At 45.5% G+C, this 22,333-nt stretch overlaps 2 protein-coding genes and 1 long non-coding RNA gene across 9 annotated transcripts in view; all 3 read left to right on the top strand.

Annotated features, from left to right (window-relative positions):
* The window catches only part of LOC123774135 (uncharacterized), a 60,997-nt gene extending 47,066 nt beyond the window's left edge, over window positions 1-13,931 (top strand). Inside the window, exons 5-8 of one of the 2 annotated variants that reach the window (XM_069312703.1) lie at window positions 2,036-3,326; window positions 3,494-3,705; window positions 7,482-7,709; window positions 7,860-13,931. In XM_069312703.1, coding sequence (XP_069168804.1) covers window positions 2,036-3,326; window positions 3,494-3,705; window positions 7,482-7,709; window positions 7,860-8,177 — 2,049 coding nt within the window. In that variant the 3' untranslated portion in view covers window positions 8,178-13,931. The remainder of the gene's footprint in view (window positions 1-2,035; window positions 3,327-3,493; window positions 3,706-7,481; window positions 7,710-7,859) is intronic. The other variant, XM_069312704.1, reaches the window with a different exon arrangement.
* A 2-nt stretch (window positions 13,932-13,933) lies between these two features.
* On the top strand, window positions 13,934-14,940 carry LOC138356534 (uncharacterized). The gene is made up of 2 exons (XR_011224503.1): window positions 13,934-14,656; window positions 14,788-14,940. It is a non-coding gene; the product is annotated as an uncharacterized lncRNA (long non-coding RNA).
* Window positions 14,941-20,096: 5,156 nt separating this feature from the next.
* Window positions 20,097-22,333, top strand: part of LOC123774179 (uncharacterized) — a 29,886-nt gene continuing 27,649 nt past the window's right edge. For 2 of the 6 annotated variants that reach the window (XM_069312711.1, XM_069312709.1), the window contains exons 1-2: window positions 20,110-20,249; window positions 21,085-21,166. Coding sequence is in view for 2 of the 6 variants with exons in the window: in XM_069312707.1 (XP_069168808.1) it covers window positions 21,155-21,166 (12 nt within the window). In the remaining 4 variants the exon portion in view is untranslated. Of the gene's footprint in view, window positions 20,250-20,363; window positions 20,492-21,084; window positions 21,167-22,333 lie in introns of those variants that run through there. The other 4 variants (XM_069312707.1, XM_069312705.1, XM_069312708.1 and 1 more) reach the window with 4 other exon arrangements.

Consider the following 22,333-nt stretch of genomic DNA (forward strand, 5'->3'; position numbering starts at 1 on the left):
CATAAATGGCTGTTTCAGTTCTGATATCCTGAAGTTCCCTTTGGGTTAAATCAGCATTAGATCTTTCTGCTAAATAAGTCTTAGAAGGGTCTTTGATTTGATCAAATCTTTCAACAGCAGTTTTTACTGTTATTCAAGATGATTAAATTAAGAGATACTTGATTAGCTAACTCTTGACATCTGTCAAGCTGTTGAGTCGAGTGATTTTTTAGACCTTTATAAGTGTCCTTTTCTTACCTGTTTCTGTAGCAGGTGAAGAATTAGATGAAATCTGGATTTTTCTGAGTTTCGGAGTTTCCGAGATATTTTTCTGTTTTGATAAAAATATGTATAATGTTAATGTATTTTGATAAATGAGCTTTCCTGTCTACTTAGGTAATGATCCCAAAGATCGTCCTTCCTTTCTTCCCTGGAATCTTGTTGTAACAGGTGCTCAATTGTCAAAAGTGTAATAATTTGGTTTGTCATCCGAATGCACCGAATGCACCAAATGAGTAAATTTTGTAATAATTTTTTTAAAAATAGTAAATGGCACTATTTCTGCAAAATCATTACAAGATCTATTACCTTAATAGGGGTTTGATAAAATACAGTAGAATGCCTACTGGTTTTACCTGTAATAGGGATTGATACAGTTGATTATGGATATATTGAAATGAAATGCTCTTTTTGTGTTAAAAACTGTTTTTTAAGAGTATTTTGTAATGAGCAGCTCTGAAAATCAGTTGATTACAGATAATGCTAGATAATACACTTAATGTGTGTATATATGTTACCACAATTGAGGTATATAATGGTATATATGAGTAAGATGCAATTGTCTTTGACACTGATAAAATTAAGTTTTTGTGGTTTTTGACACAGAACTGTATTAGTATGCTATGAATGCTTATTAGGTAATGGATATGGTGGCTTTAGCCACTGTAAATAATTTGTTCACTTTGTTATATAGATATTATAAATATGGGCTGTTAGCTAGGATAGGCTATAATATGTAAAAATTATTCTAATGCAAAATCAAGAAGTTTCTTATGTATTTGCTATTGAAATATAATCTAGTTTCTAGACTATCTAGATTCAGGAATAATCATCTAGGTTCAAAAGACCATAAATGTGGGGAAAAACTGCCGGGAATAGACAGAGCCACTGCAGCTTGCGTTTGGGGTGGATGTCACTTCCGCTCTGTTCTGCAAACTCTTGTGCGTTTTTTCATCTCCGGCCTGCTTATGTGCTCCCTGAGCCTAATTGGTCTTTGGACTGGGTTCTTTCCTTTCTTTCTTCTCCCACATTTTTGTGGCCCCTTCAGTTTGGGATCGCTTGTGGAAGGTTTTTTTTTTTTTTTTTTGCCTTGGCCTCTGGGAGTCAGGATGGGGAGCTTCATGCTCGTCTCCAACACCAGGGGTTCTGTTCGTTTGGTCCAGGAGGTAGTTTTGTTCGTTTGCAGCCTTCTTCTTTTCTGGCGTAGAATGGGACGACTGACTTCCGGAGGGATCCGTTAGTGGTGGATGCTTGGTTGATTAGGCGCATCACATATTGCACAGGGGGTGCATCACATATTATGTCCGGTGGCAACTTTATGCCATTATCTATGGGCCACTAGTTCTGTGACGGTGGATGCTCTCTGGGTACATCAGGTTCCCTGTTCCAGGGTTCGTGTGTCTCATGTTGTCCATAGCCTGACAATCCCTAACTAATATATTACACAAAGATAGACTTGCTTCAGCCCCAATTTTGGCCTAAAACTGTGGCAACATAGTGGTGACATTGGCAAAACTAAAATGTCGTCATTATGCTGCCATTCATACTAATCATATATATGAACTTCCCTAACTACATTTGTGTGCATGTGAATGGACAAATATATGGGCTAAAACTATAAGTATTTAAGTTGTCACAATAGTTAAGAATAACATTATACATAATTCTTTGATTTCATAAAAGTAATGTGAATAAACACTTTTAATTTTCTACTTCTTTCTCATAATTGTTTTAAAAAATAATAAAATGAAATAATTCATAAACTGTGTACTTGCAGGTCAATGTGTGGGACAGTATACTAGGTGATACAGACATCCAGAAGATTGCAGCCTGCCAAACTGACCCCAAGGGAAACTTCCTCTCATGGGAGGCAGGCTGGACACTCCACAACGTAACTTCTTATGACATGTCTCTGGACAAATTTTGTAATCAAGAAGTGGGCAATATTTACTTCTGGTTTCCTGATGTTACTGACGACACTGCTCAGTACCTGTGTGAAGCTCTGGGCACTCACCTGCCGCTAATAAAAAGCTTGCAAGATGCTCAGTACCTGTACCAACTCTCGCAGAAAATGTGGCCTAAAAGTGACCATTGCCCTGTCTACATCTGGACTCCTCTCAATGATAAGAAACAAGAAAATGTTTGGGTAGCTTCTTATGACAAGAATTATATCGATAATTCCTCCTATTGGTCTCCAGATGAGCCTAATGGTTATAGATATGAAAACTGTGCAGCAGTACGAATAGACGGACTGATTGACGACGATTGCTCCTGGCGTAGGTGCGCACTCTGCACATTTACGGAACCCAAGAGATTTTCCTTGCTAGGGACATGTGAGCCAGAACTGCGCAATATTTACTTTGTCGCGTACCAAGAGGAATACGGTGGTTTGATCTTCAGGAGTTACGGATCAAACCACATTAAGAAAGTGAATGGGACATGGATTTACGTAAACGAAGTGGAAGACTACATTATAGCCAAGATGGAAGAATTTGATCCCGACTTTCCAATGGGGCGCAGATGGTGGCAGCTGGAGAGAGAGGTGTGTGGCCAGCCAAGCGGTGGTCGACGTCTCATGCTACTCACACCTTGTCTCTCTAACCATTATACATGTGATGACGGGACCTGCATCCCTCACCACTATCGCTGTGATCTCAAATATGATTGTAGAGATCTAAGCGACGAGCTGGAATGTGAGCTCATCTTATTCCCCAAAGATTACCACCAGAATCTTCCTCCGAGAGTGCCTGGGAAGGAGGACTCGAAGCTTCCAGTTGTCATAAATGTTATCATTAAATCCATAGATATCCAGACGGTTGCAATGTCCATGAAATTATCTTATGAAATAGAGATGATATGGTTTGATAACAGGCTTCAGTATTATAATTTGAAGTCAAATGACAGCTTAAACAGCCCAACCGTTGACGTGATGATGAAGCTGTGGTCGCCGCTGGTGAAGCTCCTCAACACTGACACCATCGACCAAACACTCTTGGCCGCAGATACCAACACTCTTGTCAAAAGATTCACTCAGCCCTTCGGAAGGGACGAGGGAGCTGCTGGTGAAGGTTAGGTCACCTCTTACGAAACATTATTATATAAGTATACTATTAGCATACATAAACTCTTAGCTGATTGATACAAATATATTAAATATTTTATTATCAATGTGCCATTTGGTGTTATTGTGTTATGAGCTATATGTTGACCTGACGCTTGTGATGTGTTGCTTCAGTGGACATGTATTCTGGAGAAGAGAACCCCATATCTGTGAGCAGGAAGTACAGCACAGTGTACGCCTGTCAGTTCGACCTCACACTCTACCCCTTCGACAACCAGCACTGTGACATCCACCTTCAGATTGTGTCTGGCCAGGTGTCCTTCCTCGAAGTCCACTCTAACTCCACCGTTGTCTACTTGGGAAGCAATGTCCTCAATGAATACAAGGTCAGCATCTAAACTCCCTCCAAGAAACAAAGTTAATTTACATTTTCATATTATTTACTGTATATTTTCAAAGAGTAAATAGTGTCTATAAAATAATATATTATAGCTGGTTTATATATGGTTGAGAGACTTGCATGTGCCTTCCCCCTCCCCTTCCATCCCGTTGTCATCGTGAGGGAGCTTGCTGGGCGCATGCTGGGGTGTGATGCTCCATGGGACAGTTCTGTCCTTTTGAAGTCTTATGCTCATGCTACCATGAGCAGCATGAGCATATCTTCACAAATTGTGCTGGAAGTCTTTTTCCTCTTCCTTATGTTTCCTTTTTTCTCCTCCCCCCCCCCTCTTGTCCTTTCTAATTGTCATTTCCGACCGACTTTTTGCAATTCTTGATTATTCGTTTGTTTTGATAAAACATCTTTTGTTTTCATGCCAGGGTGTTTGGGGAGACACACTCCCACCTGTATAACTGATGTACCCGACGTTGTGAGCGAGGGGATGCGTTTGTCAATCCTCGCTTTCATTGCTGAACCCGATCTCGACGGACTGACGGTTCTTAAGGTGGCAATTGCGGGGCGTATACTCACGATGCACCCCTGAGGGGCCCTGTCTTGTAGGGTGTCCTATCCTCTAATTATGGCTCCCTGATGGGTATGGGTACTTATTCATGAATGAAATTGTTACCCGCTTGTTATTATGTGATGATTGTCCCTCTTTTCATTTCCCAGACTCGTGGTGTGGGTGACCAAGCCCCCGAGTTAGAATGTGTTGGAAGACCGGGCTGTGTATCCCTTGCTACATTGGGCCTTGACAGTGTTCCTTCTCGGACTCTCCCCACTGTCTATCCCTGCTCCCCTCCCACCTCTGTGGCAAGGTTGAGTCCCAAGCCCCAGTGGTGACGACCTAATCACCTGGCATGGCTCTGTCTCTGTCACAACTGCACCTTTTACCCACTTCCGTACTGGGGGGATGCTCGGTGTCATCACCTCTGCTCTTGCTTGATTCCTTCACAATCTCCTTTCCAGGCTTTGTTAGGCCCTGCTACGTGGACTAAGTATTTTGATCTTAGTCATGTTGACCCTTAATCGTCCTGATGATTTATTTCTCCATAAGCACCTTGTTGATTCGGTGGATACGTTGGTCACCTTTAACCCTACCCGTACTGGTACCTGTCCTGTTGCAGCCCCTTTTTATGAAACAGCTGCCCGCTTGGCTTTGTTGTCCTGTATTGGGAAGACCCCTATTCGGATCTCCAAAAATGCCTGGTTGAATGCCTGCATTGGCACAGTTCTTCTCCAACACCAAGTTGCGACTTTTGACAAGGAACATAAAGACTGCCATGGGAATATTTAGTATATCCTTGGGGCCCAAGGGCAATCTGTCCTACAGGTGGATACCTTCACTTGACCCCTTCGTGGTCGTCGTCATCAGCCTCTTCGCGTTGTGAAGGTCACGTTTGATGGTTGGTCCCTTTCCTCTCCCGTCATTCTTGCTGGTGCCAGATGCTCCTTTCAGGAGTACATTGCCTCTCCTCGCCTCTGCTACAGGTGCTGGAGATTTAAGCATGGTCCCTTCAGATGCACAAGTCAGGGCTCTGCCCCATGTGTGAAACCTCGGGTCATTCTAAGACTGAGTGCCCTTCTTCCCAAACTCTGCATCAATTGCGGTGACGCGCACCCTCCCTTCTCTCGCGCATGTGTGCATTACAAATTTGAGGAAGCAATTTTCAATTTGAAGCATCGTGATCATTTGTCTTTTCCTGAGGCTAGGTGCCAGGTTTGCCGTCTTCCCTCTTTTTCTGGCATGTCTTATGATTGTGTTACATTCCCTCTTTCTCAGTTTTGCAACCGTTTCGAGGCCTTGGACCCCGACACCTCCACCACCTCGTCTGCTCCTTTGCGTTTTGGGCCAAATGATCCTCCTCCTGGTTCTCCGTCTGGTGTTTCCTTCCTTCCCGGTCTTCCTTGTCTCCTGTGCCCTCCTTCTTCGTCTCGCCCTCTTTCTTCTCAGTCTCTTAGTCCTCCTTGCTGTCTGTCTGTTCAGGCCATTGTCCATCCTCCTCCCAGCGTTCGTCATGTTGCCTGTTCCCGTTCACCTTCTGTTGAAAATGTCAAGGCGGTCACTCAGTATATTGCTGATGGTACACACCTGTCTCTGTCAGAAGTGTAAGCCTGGCTCCTCTCCATCTTCCTCCCCAGCGGGTAAGAAGGCTTCAATGTATTCCTTACCTTTCGACTCCGACACTATCCCTACTTCCCCTCCCTTTTCAGTGGTGGGATCTCCTGTCGCTCCTATGGAGGTTTCTTTGGTCCTTGATCCTCTCTTGGATGCTGCCCCTTGCTCCGGTGCCCTCACCTGTTTCTGTCCTTCCTGCCCCCACTTCCCTTGACTGCCCCTCTCCATTGCCTCTTCTCGCTCCGGACTCTGTCCGTTCACCTCTGGTTCGTCCTCCTGCTCCCTTGTTTCAGTTAGCTTTGCTAGCCCTACCCTATCACCCTAATTTCACTGATCCTGATTTTGTTCTTCCTTAGTCTACTGTATTCTATTTTGCCTTTGCTTCTCACTTGTTATCTCTGTTTCTGTTCTCTCTTTTTTTGTCTATATCTGTTCTTCAATGGAATATTCGTGTTTTTTTATTTTTGGCCAACTTCCATGAACTCCAGCCTCTGATCGTGCAGATCTCCCCGCTTTGTGTTTATCTCCGGGATCCGATGCTTGGTGCTCATCCTGGTCACTTCCGGGGTTATTTCTTTCCCTCTTCCATGCCTCTACTACATACACTTGATCCGTCTTTATATTTCCTTTGTCCCCCCTACTCTTTCAGTAGCCCATTCGGTGTTCTGCGGCCCGTGTCTTTGTAAATGGTATACAGTCTGTTCCATTTATCTCCCCACAAATGTCCCACTTTTGCTTCCTGATCTTAAACACCTGTTGGACTCCTCACCAGAGCCTGTGCTTCTTTTGGGTTATTTTTACTGTCAGCATACCCTTTGGGGTGATGTTCTGACAAACACCTGGTACCGACTTCTTGAAACTTCTGTCCTCTCTTCTGTCTCTTCTAAATTCTGGTGAGCCCACTCATGTTAACTCCCACACTCGCACCCTTTACTGTCTTTATCTTTCTCCCTGCTCGTCTTCTCTTTATTTGGACTTCCCCTAATGGGTTCTTGATAACCTACAAGTTATTTCCTTAAATAAGTGAGTGGATGCTGCCATGAAGGAGGCTATCCGCGCTTGTCCCATTTCCCACAAAGGTGTTCCTTATTTTGACTTCTACCCAGTTATTCATTCCTCGATCCATGCCCGTTGGCAGGATCGCTGGTCGTCTGTAAGGATGACAAGCTGCATGCTCTTAATGGAAGTGTGTCCCCATGGCCTTCCTCATACCACTGTAACGGGCGGCGGGAAACGACTCTGCCGAGGTTACATATTGGCCATACCCGTTTAACTCACGAGCACTTAATGAAGCACCACCCTGCTCCTTATTGTCCGAATTGCCTTGTCCCTTTTACGATCATGCATATCCTTGTATGAATATCCTGACTTCCAGAATGTGCGTGCCTTGCTTCCCGAGTGTCCCTCGCGGTCGCTTGTCCCTCGATAGTATCCTTGGTGACTCGGATGCCTTTGATGTTGTTCGTCTTATGTGCTTTTGTTCTCGTATTGGCATTCTTTGTGATATTTAGCGCCTTTTGAACATCCCGCACTTTTGACGGTGCTACACAGCCTCCTCGACTTGGTGCCTTCTTTTGATAATTCCTTACTTGTGTGTGCCTCAGATCGGGGACGTGAAGGTGCTCCTGAGGAAGGACTACCTGGCAGGCGAGGCTCGGGTCCGGGTGCCCATGACACGACAGTTTGGCAACTCCATCCTCAACATCTACATTCCTTCCCTCATCCTCATGATCATCAGCTACCTCACCTTCTACTTCAGAACCTCCATCTTCGACGTGCGAGTCATGGTCACTCTCACGGCCCTTCTCGTCCTCGCTACACTCTTCGCTCAGGTCCGTTCATACCATTACTCGCACCCCAAACACATCATGATGAAACGTTCACACGCTATGTTTCATATATGAATAAATGTGTCACTTAGCCGACAAAGTTCACAATGTAGTCAACATACAAATATTAAGATGCATTTTTTGACCCGACAGGCATCAAATTCGCTGCCCAACACCTCGTACTTCAAGATGGTGGACATTTGGTTGCTATTCTGCGTGGGCATCACCTTCCTGGTCATCATATTTCATATTTTGATCGATAATCGACTCTTTAAGGACCAAAAGATGACCCAAGTGAAACATTTTGGCATGCCAGCGTCGCACAAGAAGCAGGAGCTGATAGGACTCCGTGACCGCTGCCGCTGGGCGCCGGACTACACTGTGGAGCAGTTGGAGATGGTGGCCAAGGTCTTCGTTTTTCTTCTCATGGTTTGCTTCATGGTTGGTTACCTGCTGTATATAGCAACCTGAGGATCCCTCCTGACGCCATGGTTGCTACCTGCTATATATAGCAATCTAAGGATCCCTCCCGACGTTTTGATTGACAATCTGCTGTACATAGCAACCAGATGATCCTTCTCGACTGCAAGATTGGCGACCTGCTGTATATAGCAGTTTGAGAATTCCTCTCAACCCATCAAAGTGAACATTATTTTAAACATCACCTTTATTATAAATACAGCACAACGTAACGGGCTTTTGTCACAACAAAGATTCCCTAGTTTTGAATTTTAGCGCCAGCATATAAGTGCAATATAATATTGTGAGTGTGTCCCTTAATTGGGTAATCTTAGTCACACTTAGAGGCCCCACGTTGGGCGCCAGATGTGGTAGTATGTCTAGTAGAAGCAACACTAACTAGCCGCAGAGTGGGTGCCATATGTGAAAATTACTCAACTAGGAAAGGCGACAGCAAACGCAGAGGTCCAATCACTTGGGTCGTTAGCTCTTCAATTGCATAAGCAATTTTGAGGGGGTAACAAATGGATTCTCACACCAAATATTTAGTATTTAGTGTTTGAGGCTGTTGGGCTTTATCCCAGAGTTAAAACGGTTAAATTCAAGACTTTAGAAGTAGCTGTAGCGAACAATATAACAGGGTAGTACTCTTCTAAGGTTGTTGATGGAAAGCCACTTTTGCAAAAATAACAATTTATTCAACAAACTGACTTACTAATACACGGCAATAACGACTTTACATTGCGTTAATTCTCAAGAGTCAATCCACAGCTAATCAATTCCGTGTGTAGCAGGACGCAGCCCTCCAACCCTGTCTGGATGTCACAAGACCTTGTCTCGGACCCTCATGCATGGGTAAGATAGAAACAAAGTAAACTAATTGAACACTAGTGCACACTCGGACTCGACTGCACTCAACTCCTCGTAGTCCTGGGTCCGTACGTAGGGGTCCTCGTAGCCTGGTGGATAGCGCGCAGGACTCGTGATTCTGTGGCGCGGGTTCGATTCCCGCACGAGGCAGAAACAAATGGGCAAAGTTTCTTTCACCCTGAATGCCCCTGTTACCTAGCAGTAAATAGGTACCTGGGAGTTAGTCAGCTGTCACGGGCTGCTTCCTGGGGGTGGAGGCCTGGTCGAGGACCGGGCCGCGGGGACACTAAAGCCCCGAAATCATCTCAAGATAACCTCAAGATAACTCCTGCAGTGGCAATCAACAATGATACAACACAAAACAATAACAACAAAAACAATAACAACAAAACAATGCAAGACTTGTCAATAAGGCCGTCTTTAGTTAATTAATTACGTTAACACTTGTCCCTTGGACGGCAATCAAATCAATATCTAATTAATTACGTTAATCCTTCTGTCACACTGACAGTAACAAATCAAAACAGTAATTCTTTACTTTAGCTCCTGTCACCAAGACAGTTACCAATCAAATCAATAATTACGTTAAATCTTGTCACCAACACATTTAACCAAGCTGAATAATTATACTCAACACATTACTATAACACTCAAGTACAACACTGTGATATATAACACAATCATGATAATATAATCATACGTATCACCTTGACACAGTACTCAATGCCTTACTCTTCCACTGAAAGAATAAAACATACACGGTATCACACAGACACAGTAGTCAATATGAATGAAATAATAACAACTCTGTACAATTAAAAGCACACAAGTATACAACTACTAAATGTGTGGTGGGGTGTATAATACACCAAAGACAGCGACATACACAAGGTCACGCAGACAGCTGTAGGGACAACTTTCTTACCGTCTCCTCAACCGGTATACTCACGTCTGTTACAGGTGATAACGAGATAACGGAAGGTCGGACGGTTGATCCTAGATCAACACAAAGAATCACTTATTTAAACATGAAAAATATTTGTACTCAAAGACCGGCCTGCCACTCACACGTTCCTTCTTGAGAGGTTATCTTGAGATGATTTCGGGGCTTTAGTGTCCCCGCGGCCCGGTCCTCGACCAGGCCTCCACCCCCAGGAAGCAGCCTGTGACAGCTGACTAACACCCAGGTACCTATTTTACTCCTAGGTAACAGGGGCATAGGGTGAAAGAAACTCTGCCCATTGTTTCTCGCCGGTGCCCGGGATCGTATCCGAGACCACAGGATCACAAGTCCAGTGTGCTGTTCGCTCGGCCGACCGGCTCCCCAATGCTCCCTTACATACAATGTTGGACTGTAGATGCTCCGATGAAATACTCCAGCAATCTCCGCACGAGGTAACATGCGAGTAATAATAGTTGATACAGGGTGGCTAGTGCAACAACTCGAGCACTGACTGCATGTGATAACATGTGAATAACATTACCAGCCACAATCAGACAGGGTGGCTGGTGAAGACTACTCAAGCCCGGACCGCACATGGTTAACATGCGAGTCACGTGGTGTACACTAAGTGGCTAGTGTGAATGATAAATCAGGTCGTTGACCAGACCACACACTAGAAATTGAAGGGACGACGACGTTTCGACTTGAGAATGGTCCAGGACGGACCGAAACGTCGTCGTCCCTTCAATTTCTAGTGTGTGGTCTGGTCAACATACTTCAGCCACGTTATTGTGACTCATCGCCTGCATAAATCAGGTCCACCGTAGTAGCGCAGTAACAGGTGGGTGGCGGTGACGGCTACAAACAAGGGTGGAATTTGCGAGCGCACTAGACCGTGGGGATAAGGCACTAGTGGTGGGCGCCGCACGGTGATGGCGGGAAATGTCCTCAAAATATCGCCGAAAATACATTTATCTTGCTCAGAGAAATTAACAACAACAATTGGGAATCAATGCTATCCACTCTAAATTTCATCTCGTGGAAATATCTTCACGGATGTTGACGATAATCACAGATTTTAACACTGAGAGTTACGTTGCTTTTGCAGTGATCATGTGGTGAGCACTTCTCTTTCTTATTACTTATATCTCGGATGAGTTTCCAAATACCACGAACCGTATTCTGCAACGAAACATGCTAAATGGAATAAGACAGATGAAGAGATACTAATTAACGTCGTGATGACGGAGTTCTTAGTTATGGCCAACAAGATAGAATTCTCACGTTTTAGCAGGCAGCTGACTCGGACAGAATGAGGAGGCAGTGTGGTCCAAGGTCTTTCCTGGTCCCTCCTTCCACTCTCCTCCTAGATACACAACCTAAATGTGCTTATAAAAAAATCTTCTTGCGGTAATTGCTAATAGGTGAAACACGCGACGGCCTTTGTGGCAGCAAAATGTCCCGACTTCCAGGACGAGCGTGTGTCTTGCTTTCCGACCGCCCCTCGCGGTCACCTGTCCCTCGATAGAATTCTTGGTGACTCGGATACTTTTGATATCGTTCGCCTTATGCGTTTTTGTTCTCGTATTGGCATCCTTGGTGATATTTAGCGCCCTCTGATTATTCCGCACATTTGATGGTGCTACATAGCCTTCCCGGTTTGGTGCCTTCTTTTGATAATTACTTACTTGTGGACCCTCAGAATTACCTGTACGGACCACAGGTTGGAAACCAATGCTATACAGGATCCTTGTGATCATTACTGTCTTCATTCTTCATGCGAGAGATTGGTGGGTCTCTCGGCTCGACTTGCTGCCCCATGGATGCAATGTTGTGCAGTGATGTCCATTGTGCAATGCCCTTGTCCCAGGTCATAGTTCCCTCGTTTTGGGTATCCTTGGATCGGTAATGCCATTTGCAATTCAGTTGCAGTATTTATGATGGCATACTATTTCTGGGTATGCGAGCAGGTGAAAGTGTTATGCATCGCACTTGTGTAGTCAAGGAAGCATCGCCACCACATTTCAACCCGTTCTCACACTAGGCTGTTTAAAGCAGCGGCCGTCGTCACACTAGGCTGTTTAAAGCAGCGGCCGTCCTCACACTAGGCTGTTTAAAGCAGCGGCCGTCCTCACACTAGGCTGTTTAAAGCAGCGGCCGTCCTCACACTAGGCTGTTTAAAGCAGCGGCCGTCCTCACACTAGGCTGTTTAAAGCAGCGGCCGTCGTCACACTAGGCTGTTTAAAGCAGCGGCCGTCCTCACACTAGGCTGTTTAAAGCAGCGGCCGTCCTCACACTAGGCTGTTTAAAGCAGCCGCCATCCTTCCCAGATGCATTCATCAATTTTAACATACTGTGTATTAAAAATTGGTTTGTTCCCATATATATGAATTAATATTATTATACATAAAAATTCGATGTATGGTTAGGTTGGGTTGGGTTAGGTGTTTAGGTTCTGTTGGCGATTATTTGTATTTGAAGTACGTGGGTGAAGCATTTCTCAAGTCTTTTTTTTTTTCTTTCTGTTTTCAATTTCTTTTTCTCAAGTCTCATATCTCTATAAGCTACAAGTACCCTGGAAACACAAACCGAAACTGTCTCTATTTTCCGCTTGTTACAACTTGTAATAAAGTTGTTACATCTTGGCTTAACGTGTTTATGACGTATTAGAACGTTGATACAACTTGCTATATTGGTTGTTATAACAGGTTAGGAGGTGTTAAAACTTGTTCGAACGTTGTACCAACGTCGTAGTTTCGGTGTGTGTTTGGAGGGTAATGACTCCAGAACTCGCCCAGCTCTGTGGATGACTCTCCACAGTGGTAGAGAAGCTCCATCCATTACATAGACCCTGATTGAAGACGCTGGGTGGAAATCCATATGTAAATGAAAGTGTGTGAGCCGGCTCTTTCGAGTAAGTACCGTGTTAATTTGTGTGTACACTAGTAACTTGGTTCATGGTGCAAATGCAACCTAGTATTTTATAGTATAGCAACCTGGGAGCCGGTCGGCCGAGCGGACAGCACGTTGGACTTGTGATCCTGTGGTCCTGGGTTCGATTCCAGGCGCCGTCGAGAAACAATGGGCAGAGTTTCTTTCACCCTATGCCCCTGTTACCTAGCAGTAAAATAGGTACCTGGGTGTTAGTCAACTGTCACGGGCTGCTTCCTAGGGGTGGAGGCCTGGTCGAGGACCGGGCCGCGGGGACACTAAAATGCCCCGAAATCATCTCAAGATAACCTCAAGATAGTAGTCCGGTGGTCTTTCCTTGTCTCGGCTTGGTGGGGCTAGTTAGAGGAAGAACTTTTGCCCGAAACGCTTTGCGTAATAGTGGCTTTAGGCATTGTATGTACTAGCTCTATCTATATATCAATCCATTAATGTAACATCACTTGTATGTATGTACCTTACCTGAATAAACATCTGAATCTGAACTCCCGCCGAGTGCAGGTCTCTGGCAGTGCACATGTTTGCACTTATTTCAAACACCTGTCAGTTATGTGCACATAAAATTTTCCCGAGCTGATTTTCCTTTGAATAAGGGAGTGGTGTTAGGCAGAAATTATTGTGGAAGATGAAATGTCAGAGAACACTGTATGAACATCAGAGGTCCACGGTTGTTCAACGTCCTACCAGCGAGCATCAGAAATATTGCAGGAACAACCGTGGACATCTTCAAGAGGAAACTAGATTGTTTCCTTCAAGGAGTGCCGGACCAACCAGGCTGTGGTGGGTATGTGGGCCTGCGGGCCGCTCCAAGCAACAGCCTGGTGGACCAAACTCTCACAAGTCAAGCCTGGCCTCGGGCCGCTCCAAGCAACAGCCTGGTGGACCAAACTCTCACAAGTCAAGCCTGGCCTGCGGGCCGCTCCAAGCAACAGCCTGGTGGACCAAACTCTCACAAGTCAAGCCTGGCCTGCGGGCCGCTCCAAGCAACAGCCTGGTGGACCAAACTCTCACAAGTCAAGCCTGGCCTGCGGGCCGCTCCAAGCAACAGCCTGGTGGACCAAACTCTCACAAGTCAAGCCTGGCCTGCGGGCCGCTCCAAGCAACAGCCTGGTGGACCAAACTCTCACAAGTCAAGCCTGGCCTGCGGGCCGCTCCAAGCAACAGCCTGGTGGACCAAACTCTCACAAGTCAAGCCTGGCCTCGGGCCGGGCTTGGGGAGTAGAACAACTCCCAGAACCCCATCAAGCAGGTATATGTGGGCCTGCGGGCCGCTCCAAGCAACAGCCTGGTGGACCAAACTCTCACAAGTCAAGCCTGGCCTCGGGCCGGGCTTGGGGAGTAGAACAACTCCCAGAACCCCATCAAGCAGGTATATGTGGGCCTGCGGGCCGCTCCAAGCAACAGCCTGGTGGACCAAACTCTCACAAGTCAAGCCTGGCCTCGGGCCGGGCTTGGGGAGTAGAACAACTCCCAGAACCCCATCAAGCAGGTATATGTGGGCCTGCGGGCCGCTCCAAGCAACAGCCTGGTGGACCAAACTCTCACAAGTCAAGCCTGGCCTCGGGCCGGGCTTGGGGAGTAGAACAACTCCCAGAACCCCATCAACCAGGTATATGTGGGCCTGCGGGCCGCTCCAAGCAACAGCCTGGTGGACCAAACTCTCACAAGTCAAGCCTGGCCTCGGGCCGGGCTTGGGGAGTAGAAGAACTCCCAGAACCCCATCAACCAGGTATATGTGGGCCTGCGGGCCGCTCCAAGCAACAGCCTGGTGGACCAAACTCTCACAAGTCAAGCCTGGCCTCGGGCTGGGCTTGGGGAGTAGAACAACTCCCAGAACCCCATCAACCATGTATCAACCAGGTTAAGGTGGAATCTCTCGTCTTGAGTACCGTCAGTGTGAAGGATGCTGCACATAGATTTGCTAACACAACATTCATTAAGTAAAGACAACTATTCTCCATCCATGTGTAACTATTTGTTTTAATTTAGTGAATAAAGTTGTATGTTAAGCTACACATGGTGTATCTGTGACCTTTCTACCACATATATAAATCTGTCGTTCCTATAAACGGAATCTTATACTAGCAAATATTTGTTCCCAAAAAATTGATGAACCGACATCTGACTCCTTGCTTCTAAGGCACTACGGGCTCACCATAGCCCGTGCTACTTGGAACTCTGTTCCAGGTAGCGAATCTTTAACAACAACATCCTTGCTTCTCCAGGTTGCGTCAGACACAACCTGTATCTGTCAGAATTCACACAATTTTGCACCATTCCTTTAAGCCTTTTACCCTTGTTGATAACCATTGTGGACAGTTGTCCATACAACGCTCCTCACAGAGGTGTTGCAAATATCTTGTATATATATTTACTATGTTAATGTGTTTAATCCTACAGTCATGCCCACCTCGTTTTAATCCTTCGATAATCTCCCACTCACTTTAATCCTTCAGTCATGTATCCCTCGCTTGAATCTCAGTCTCACTTCACGTTACATTAATTATTCAGTTAAATACTTTCCCCTCACTCCCTCTCTCTCTTCCCTATCCCTCCCTCTCTCCCTCCTCTGGAGTTTCCCAAGATAGTGTAACAGGATCTGCATATCCTAATCCATGTGAGGTAATGCCTTGTTCATCCACTGTCCCACCCCCCTTTCTCTCTCTCTCTCTCTCTCTCTCTCTCTCTCTCTCTCTCTCTCTCTCTCTCTCTCTCTCTCTCTCTCTCTCTCTCTCTCTCTCTCTCTCTCTCTCTCTCTGTCTCTCTCTGTCTCTCTCTCTCTGTCTCTCTCTCTCTCTCTGTCTCTCTCTCTCTGTCTCTCTCTCTCTGTCTCTCTCTCTCTCTCTGTCTCTCTCTCTCTCTCTCTCTCTCTCTCTCTCTGTCTCTCTGTCTCTCTCTCTCTCTGTCTCTCTCTCTCTCTCTCTCTCTCTCTCTCTCTCTCTCTCTCTCTCTCTCTCTCTCTCTCTCTCTCTCTCTCTCTCTGTCTCTCTGTCTCTCTCTCTCTCTGTCTCTCTCTCTCTCTCTCTCTCTCTCTCTCTCTCTCTCTCTCTGTCTCTCTGTCTCTCTGTCTCTCTGTCTCTCTGTCTCTCTCTCTCTCTCTCTCTCTCTCTCTCTCTCTCTCTCTCTCTCTCTCTCTCTCTCTCTCTCTCTCTCTCTCTCTCTCTCTCTCTCTCTCTCTCTCTCTCTCTCTCTCTCTCTCTCTCTCTCTCTCTCTCTCTCTCTCTCTCTCTCTCTCTCCCTCTCCCTCTCCCTCTCCCTCTCCCTCTCTCTCTCTCTCTCTCTCTCTCTCTCTCTCTCTCTCTCTCTCTCTCTCTCTCTCTCTCTCTGTCTCTGTCTCTCTCTCTCTCTCTCTCTCTCTCTCTCTCTCTCTCTCTCTCTCTCTGTCTCTCTCTCTCTGTCTCTCTCTCTTTCTCCTCTCTTCTCACTAACAATAAGTAACGGTAAGACATGCTCCCAGACATACAGGTTCCCTTACAATGCGTGTCGAAGATGCAGTACGTAGAGCCTCATAAATCCCACTCAAGCTTCGCTATCCTTTGTTATGGGTGGAGCTGGTGAGAAGTATTATGCCCTAAATAATAGTGCTTGCGCAGGCGCTTGTGCGACCTAGGGGTGAACGGTAGAAAATGGGTCTGTGTAAGATATTCAGACAATCTCATTTGCCCTGTCTTGGCCCACCAGCCTACACTATGGTCCAGGCACTGCTCCAGGCTGTCACCTACACCCTGCTGCTCCTCCTACATGGTAAGGTACACCCGCAGTGTTGTGGGGTCAGGCTACCACCACTAGATCATGGTGACGGTGTACTGTGGTGAGAAGGTAGTACATTTATACATTTCATTTTCTAGGATGTTTAAATAACATAACTGTTGCTAATAATGTTCATGGGTTTACTGGAGTAACTTTTATGTACTGGAGGTTTATTGTCTTTATTTTTTATATAGTTTATTGGTTTTAGTGTCCCCGCGGTCCGGTCCTCGACCAGGCCTCCACCCCCAGGAAGCAGCCCGTGACAGCTGACTAACACCCAGGTACCTATTTTACTGCTAGGTAACAGGGGCATAGGGTTATCTTGAGGTAATCTTGAGATGATTTCGGGGCTTTAGTGTCCCCGCGGCCCGGTCCTCGACCAGGCCTCCACCCCCAGGAAGCAGCCCGTGACAGCTGACTAACACCCAGGTACCTATTTTACTGCTAGGTAACAGGGGCATAGGGTTATCTTGAGGTAATCTTGAGATGATTTCGGGGCATTTTAGTGTCCCCGGGGCCCGGTCCTCGACCAGGCCTCCACCCCCAGGAAGCAGCCCGTGACAGCTGGCTAACTCCCTGAACCCAGGACCACAGGATCACAAGTCCAGCGTGCTGTCCGCTCGACCGACCGACCGGTAGTGATGGTGGTTGTGTTAATTTGTGTGAACCCCTTCGTTTCACACTCTGAAACCTCTGGTTTGGGCTATGGTTGGAAGCCTCGGGACTCCTAGTGGAGTCAATGGAATCCCAGGTTGCATTGCTTGTTTACCATGTCATGGTGTAGTGGTTAAGGGCTGCTAGCTTCCCGCCAAACACACACCGAAACTACGACGTTGGTACAACGTTTGAACAAGTTTTAACACCTCCTAACCAGCTATAACAACCAATATAGCAAGTTGTAACAACGTTCTAATACGTCATAAACACGTTAAGCCAAGATGTAACAACTTTATTACAAGTTGTAATAAGCGTAAAATAGAGACAGTTTCGGTTTGTGTTTCCAGGGTTGGGAGTCTCAAGTGAGCTGGTTCGAATCTGGCTCCTGATAGCTCCCTCAATCTCGCTCCTTATTTGCCATAAGGAGCATGATACAACGATAGATAGTACATATTATAGCCTTATTTTCCGTCTCCCTCAGGCTCTAGTAGGTTAGGTTAGGTTAGGTTAGGTTAGGTTAGGTTAGATTGCATATTACTACTGATCTCTCCCTCAAACTCTTCTCCAACACCACCAACAGCTGCTGCTGCTGATGGAGCATCCTACACTATGCCAAAGACACTACGCTCGAATCCTCGTCACGGCCCTTGTGGATTTGTTCACACTACGCTTCCTTACACACTCCCAATAGAGGCCCTCCATGTCTCTATTGGAGCTGTGTCAACGCCCCTGTGGACAAGGGGCGTTGACATTTTAACGGAAGGATTGCAATGGTTATGCAAATTATGCATAATTGGGTCGACTCTCATGAAAAACTTCACGTAATATACACCGGACGGGGGTCGATCCCGGGCGCCGGCGAGAAACAATAGGCAGAGTTTCTTTCACCCCTATGCCCCTGTTACCTAGCAGTAAAATAGGTACCTGGGTGTTAGTCAGCTGTCACGGGCTGCTTCCTGGGGGTGGAGGCCTGGTCGAGGACCGGGCCGCGGGGACACTAAAGCCCCGAAATCATCTCAAGATAACCTCAAGAAGATCATTATGGTGACCTGGCTCTCACAATCATTTTGTAATTAGTTTATTGTGCACCCAAAGCTCGTCTTGTGAGCGATTCATAATCAATCAAATGGATTTATATCTGAAAATAAAACAGAAATCCTGCCCATAACCTTTAACTAATATATATTTTATTACCAAGTAATGCTGGATAACGATGTTATTGAAGTATTATATGCCATTCGTTCATAGTAGAATGATGTGTGGGGGTGGGAATATCTGGCAGCTGCTTCCTATCCCCCTCGTCCTATTCCAAATCCTTATCCTAATCACTTCGAAGTATTATATGGCCTCCTGATAGCTCCCCCTTCGACGGGAGACATCTCCCGTCACGCAGGGTGCAGTCGCACCTCCACAGATCTCCAGTATCAGCTCTTGATACTGGTAATGGCTCAAAAAGGGCCACCACTTACGGGCTATTCATGCCCGTGCCACCTTTTGGGTGACTTAATCTGCATCAATCAATCTCCCCCTTCCCCCTTCTCGGCAGTGTGTGTGGAAGGGGTGACGGTGCTGAGGTTCCAGCAGGACGGAGAGGAAAGCATGCTGACCAATGCAGTGTACGCTGGCGACTTGAGTCGGTCCCAACACCTCCACTCCCTCACTTTGTGTGTGAGGTTCAAGCTCTTCTTTCTTCATCAACGCGGGACACTCATCTACATGTACGACACAGCCGAGGGTCACTACTGGATGCTGAGAGGAGGTGAGTTCTCTCTCCACTCACCAACATCATCATCAATCATCTACATCAACAACTTAACCATCAACACAAGTGATATTTGAGAATATCTGAAAGTTCGACACGCCAGGGTTTGCCGTTTAGTAAGAGCATCGCTTCCAAAATACTAGAGTTAATGTTATTGTCTCCATAGACATATGTCTCTATAGACATATATGCTCCATAGACATGTCTCCATAGACATATATGCTCCATAAACATGTTTCCATAGACATATATGCTCTATAGACATGTCTCCATAGACATATATGCTCCATAGACATGTCTCCATAGACATATATGCTCCATAAACATGTTTCCATAGACATATATGCTCCATAGACATGTTTCCATAGACATATATATGCTCCATAGACATGTTTCCATAGACATATATATGCTCCATAGACATGTTTCCATAGACATATATGCTCTATAGACATGTCTCCATAGACATATATGCTCCATAAACATGTTTCCATAGACATATATGCTCTATAGACATGTCTCCATAGACATATATGCTCCATAGACATGTCTCCATAGACATATGCGTCATAAACAATGTCTTCATAGACAATATGCTGCTAAAATGATGTATTGTGGTGGAAGACAAACGTTGGAGATGCTGACACTTTATTATCAAGTAGCAGAGGGCGTGAGATTGTGAAATAAACACTATCAACCTAATTACGTAACAATTCATTGTGTCGGGGAACGGTATATCGGAAAATCCGACACTAATACTACTAACCCCTAATCTACTAAAGTTAGCCATGCAAAGAAATTAATATGAGAACTTGCCACGTCACTTGATTTTCTATTTACGTGTAAAATTAGATTCGATAATCTTTATAACACCAGCCAGGGAATTAAATAGAATAAAAAAGTACTTTCCAAGACTGGATTTAAATAAATTATAAAGAATACAAGTTCCTTCTTCGCTTTGAGCATGAGAAGTCGAAATTGAACCAGCGAGGGACGCGTCTCTCGCCTGGGAAGGAAGAGACGCCATTAGTGGAGAACAAGAAGCCTTGACTGTGATCGTGTTCGCAATTTACTCCAAGAAAACGTCCTTTGGATATCAGTATTGAGGGATATCAGAGTTTCTTATCGTCAACACGACTTCGCTAGCCATAAGGCAAGTGTTCTGTACCCGATTAGCCCGTTTATCTATCCATTTTTGGCCATTAATAGGGTTGACCGGTTAGGCAAGCTACCCGTTACCTTGAGGTGCTTCCGGGGCTTAGCGTCCCCGCGGCCCGGTTGTCGACCAGCCCTCCTGGTTGCCGGACTGATCAACCAGGCTGTTGGACGCGGCTGCTCGTAGCCTGACGTATAAGTCACAGCCTGGTTGATCAGGTATAGCCCATAAAGGCTAAGGTAAATTAGTTTACCCCATAATCTTTTGCCCCCTCATATAAAATCTATCGGTTACGGTTTATTGCTGTTGCTCTTCTGACAGGTGAAATTGATGGGGAGGAAGAAATTTAGTAGCATTTCCTGGTACCTGACGTGTTAATGCTATAGAAGCAGAAGAAGCTATCGGCTTCTGATAGCTTCAAGAAGCTAGCAGAAGTGGAGAAGCTATCCACGAGAAGAATCAGTTTGTCTGATTCTTCGTATCCATGTTGGTTAATCAGTCTGCATTCTACCCAGCAGCTAAGCTGTTTTGGAGTTTTAATATTAATCATTGTAGTCTGACACATTATAGTAAATTTCCAATAATCGATTAATTTCGATTGATGAACTGTGCAATTAATAAAATCCAGTCTACTAAGAAAATACACAATTCTTCAATTCTTCAAAATCAATTCTTGAATTTTCCCCACAGGGAAGCCATGTTACACATAGCGTACATATTAGGCTGATATCGAGGTCTCCTCGATACAATCTTAATGCCATCTTAAAGAAAAGCCAAGAATGGGATTTATGAATAAGTATTAATGGATATTTCCTTCCCGTGGGTGTGGCAGAGGTGTGGCTGGACAAGGTGAGGGTGGCCATCGCCCACACCTGGCACTTTGTGCCTCTACACCACCAGCTATGGACCTCAAGGTGAGTTAGTACATTTTCGTCATTATCTCTAGGGCCCTCAATGTAAGCTAGTACACCTGTGTCACTATCTCTAGGGCCCTCAATGTAAGCTAGTACACCTGTGTCACTATCTCTGGGGCCCTCAATGTAAGCTAGTACACCTGTCACTATCTCTGGGGCCCTCAATGTGAGTTAATACACCTTCGTCACTGTCTCTGGGGCCCTCAATGTGAGCTAGTACACCTGTGTCACTATCTCTGGGGCCCTCAGTGTGAGTTAATACACCTTCGTCACTGTCTCTGGGGCCCTCAATGTGAGCTAGTACACCTTCGTCACTATTTCCGGCAATCAAGGTGAGCTAGTACACCTTCGTCACTATCTCTTGGGCCCTCAATGTGAGTAAGTACATTTTCGTCACTATCTCCGGCTCTCAAGGTGAGCTATTCCACCTTCGTCACTCTCTACGACCCTCAAGGTGAGCTAGTACACCTTCGTCACTATCTCTTGGGCCTAAAGGTGAGCTAGTACACCTTCGTCACTATCTCTTGGGCCTAAAGGTAAGCTAGTACACCTTCGTCACTATCTCTTGAGCCTAAAAGTGAGCTAGTACACCTTTGTCATTATCTCTGGGGCCCCCTCAAGGTAACTTTGTACACTTTCGTCACTATCTTCGGCCCTCAAGGTGAGCTAGTACACCTTCGTCACCATCTCTGGGGCCTAAAGGCGAGTTCGTACACCTTCATTACCAGCTGTGGACCGCGAGGTCAATTCGTACACTGAGATCTAGGTCTTGTTCACTCTGTAAGATACAACTCTTTCACTCACAATTAACGTACAAAATACAGAAACTCACTCATGAATTAATTTTGTGCATGAGGGAATTCTTGTTGGCTCACAAACACATACGAACGAAAATTTAATTTCCTAATGTCATGCTTTTCCACAACTAATGTAACCATGAATTTTTTTCTAATTATTCTTTTCAAATAATTGTTAGTTTATTTCTGTTAACTGCCTTAGAATGTAATTTGTCTAACACTGAAGCTCTTTAATGCAACATTTGAGTTAGTTTTAATTTTGAGTTTTGGCATCCGGAGAAGCATGGGCCAGATTCACGAAGCGGTTACGGAAGCACTTACGAACCTGTACATCTTTTCTCAATCTTTGGCGGCTTTGTTTACAATTGTT

Source organism: Procambarus clarkii, chromosome 73, assembly GCF_040958095.1.
Source record: "Procambarus clarkii isolate CNS0578487 chromosome 73, FALCON_Pclarkii_2.0, whole genome shotgun sequence".
Lineage (NCBI taxonomy): Eukaryota > Metazoa > Arthropoda > Malacostraca > Decapoda > Cambaridae > Procambarus > Procambarus clarkii.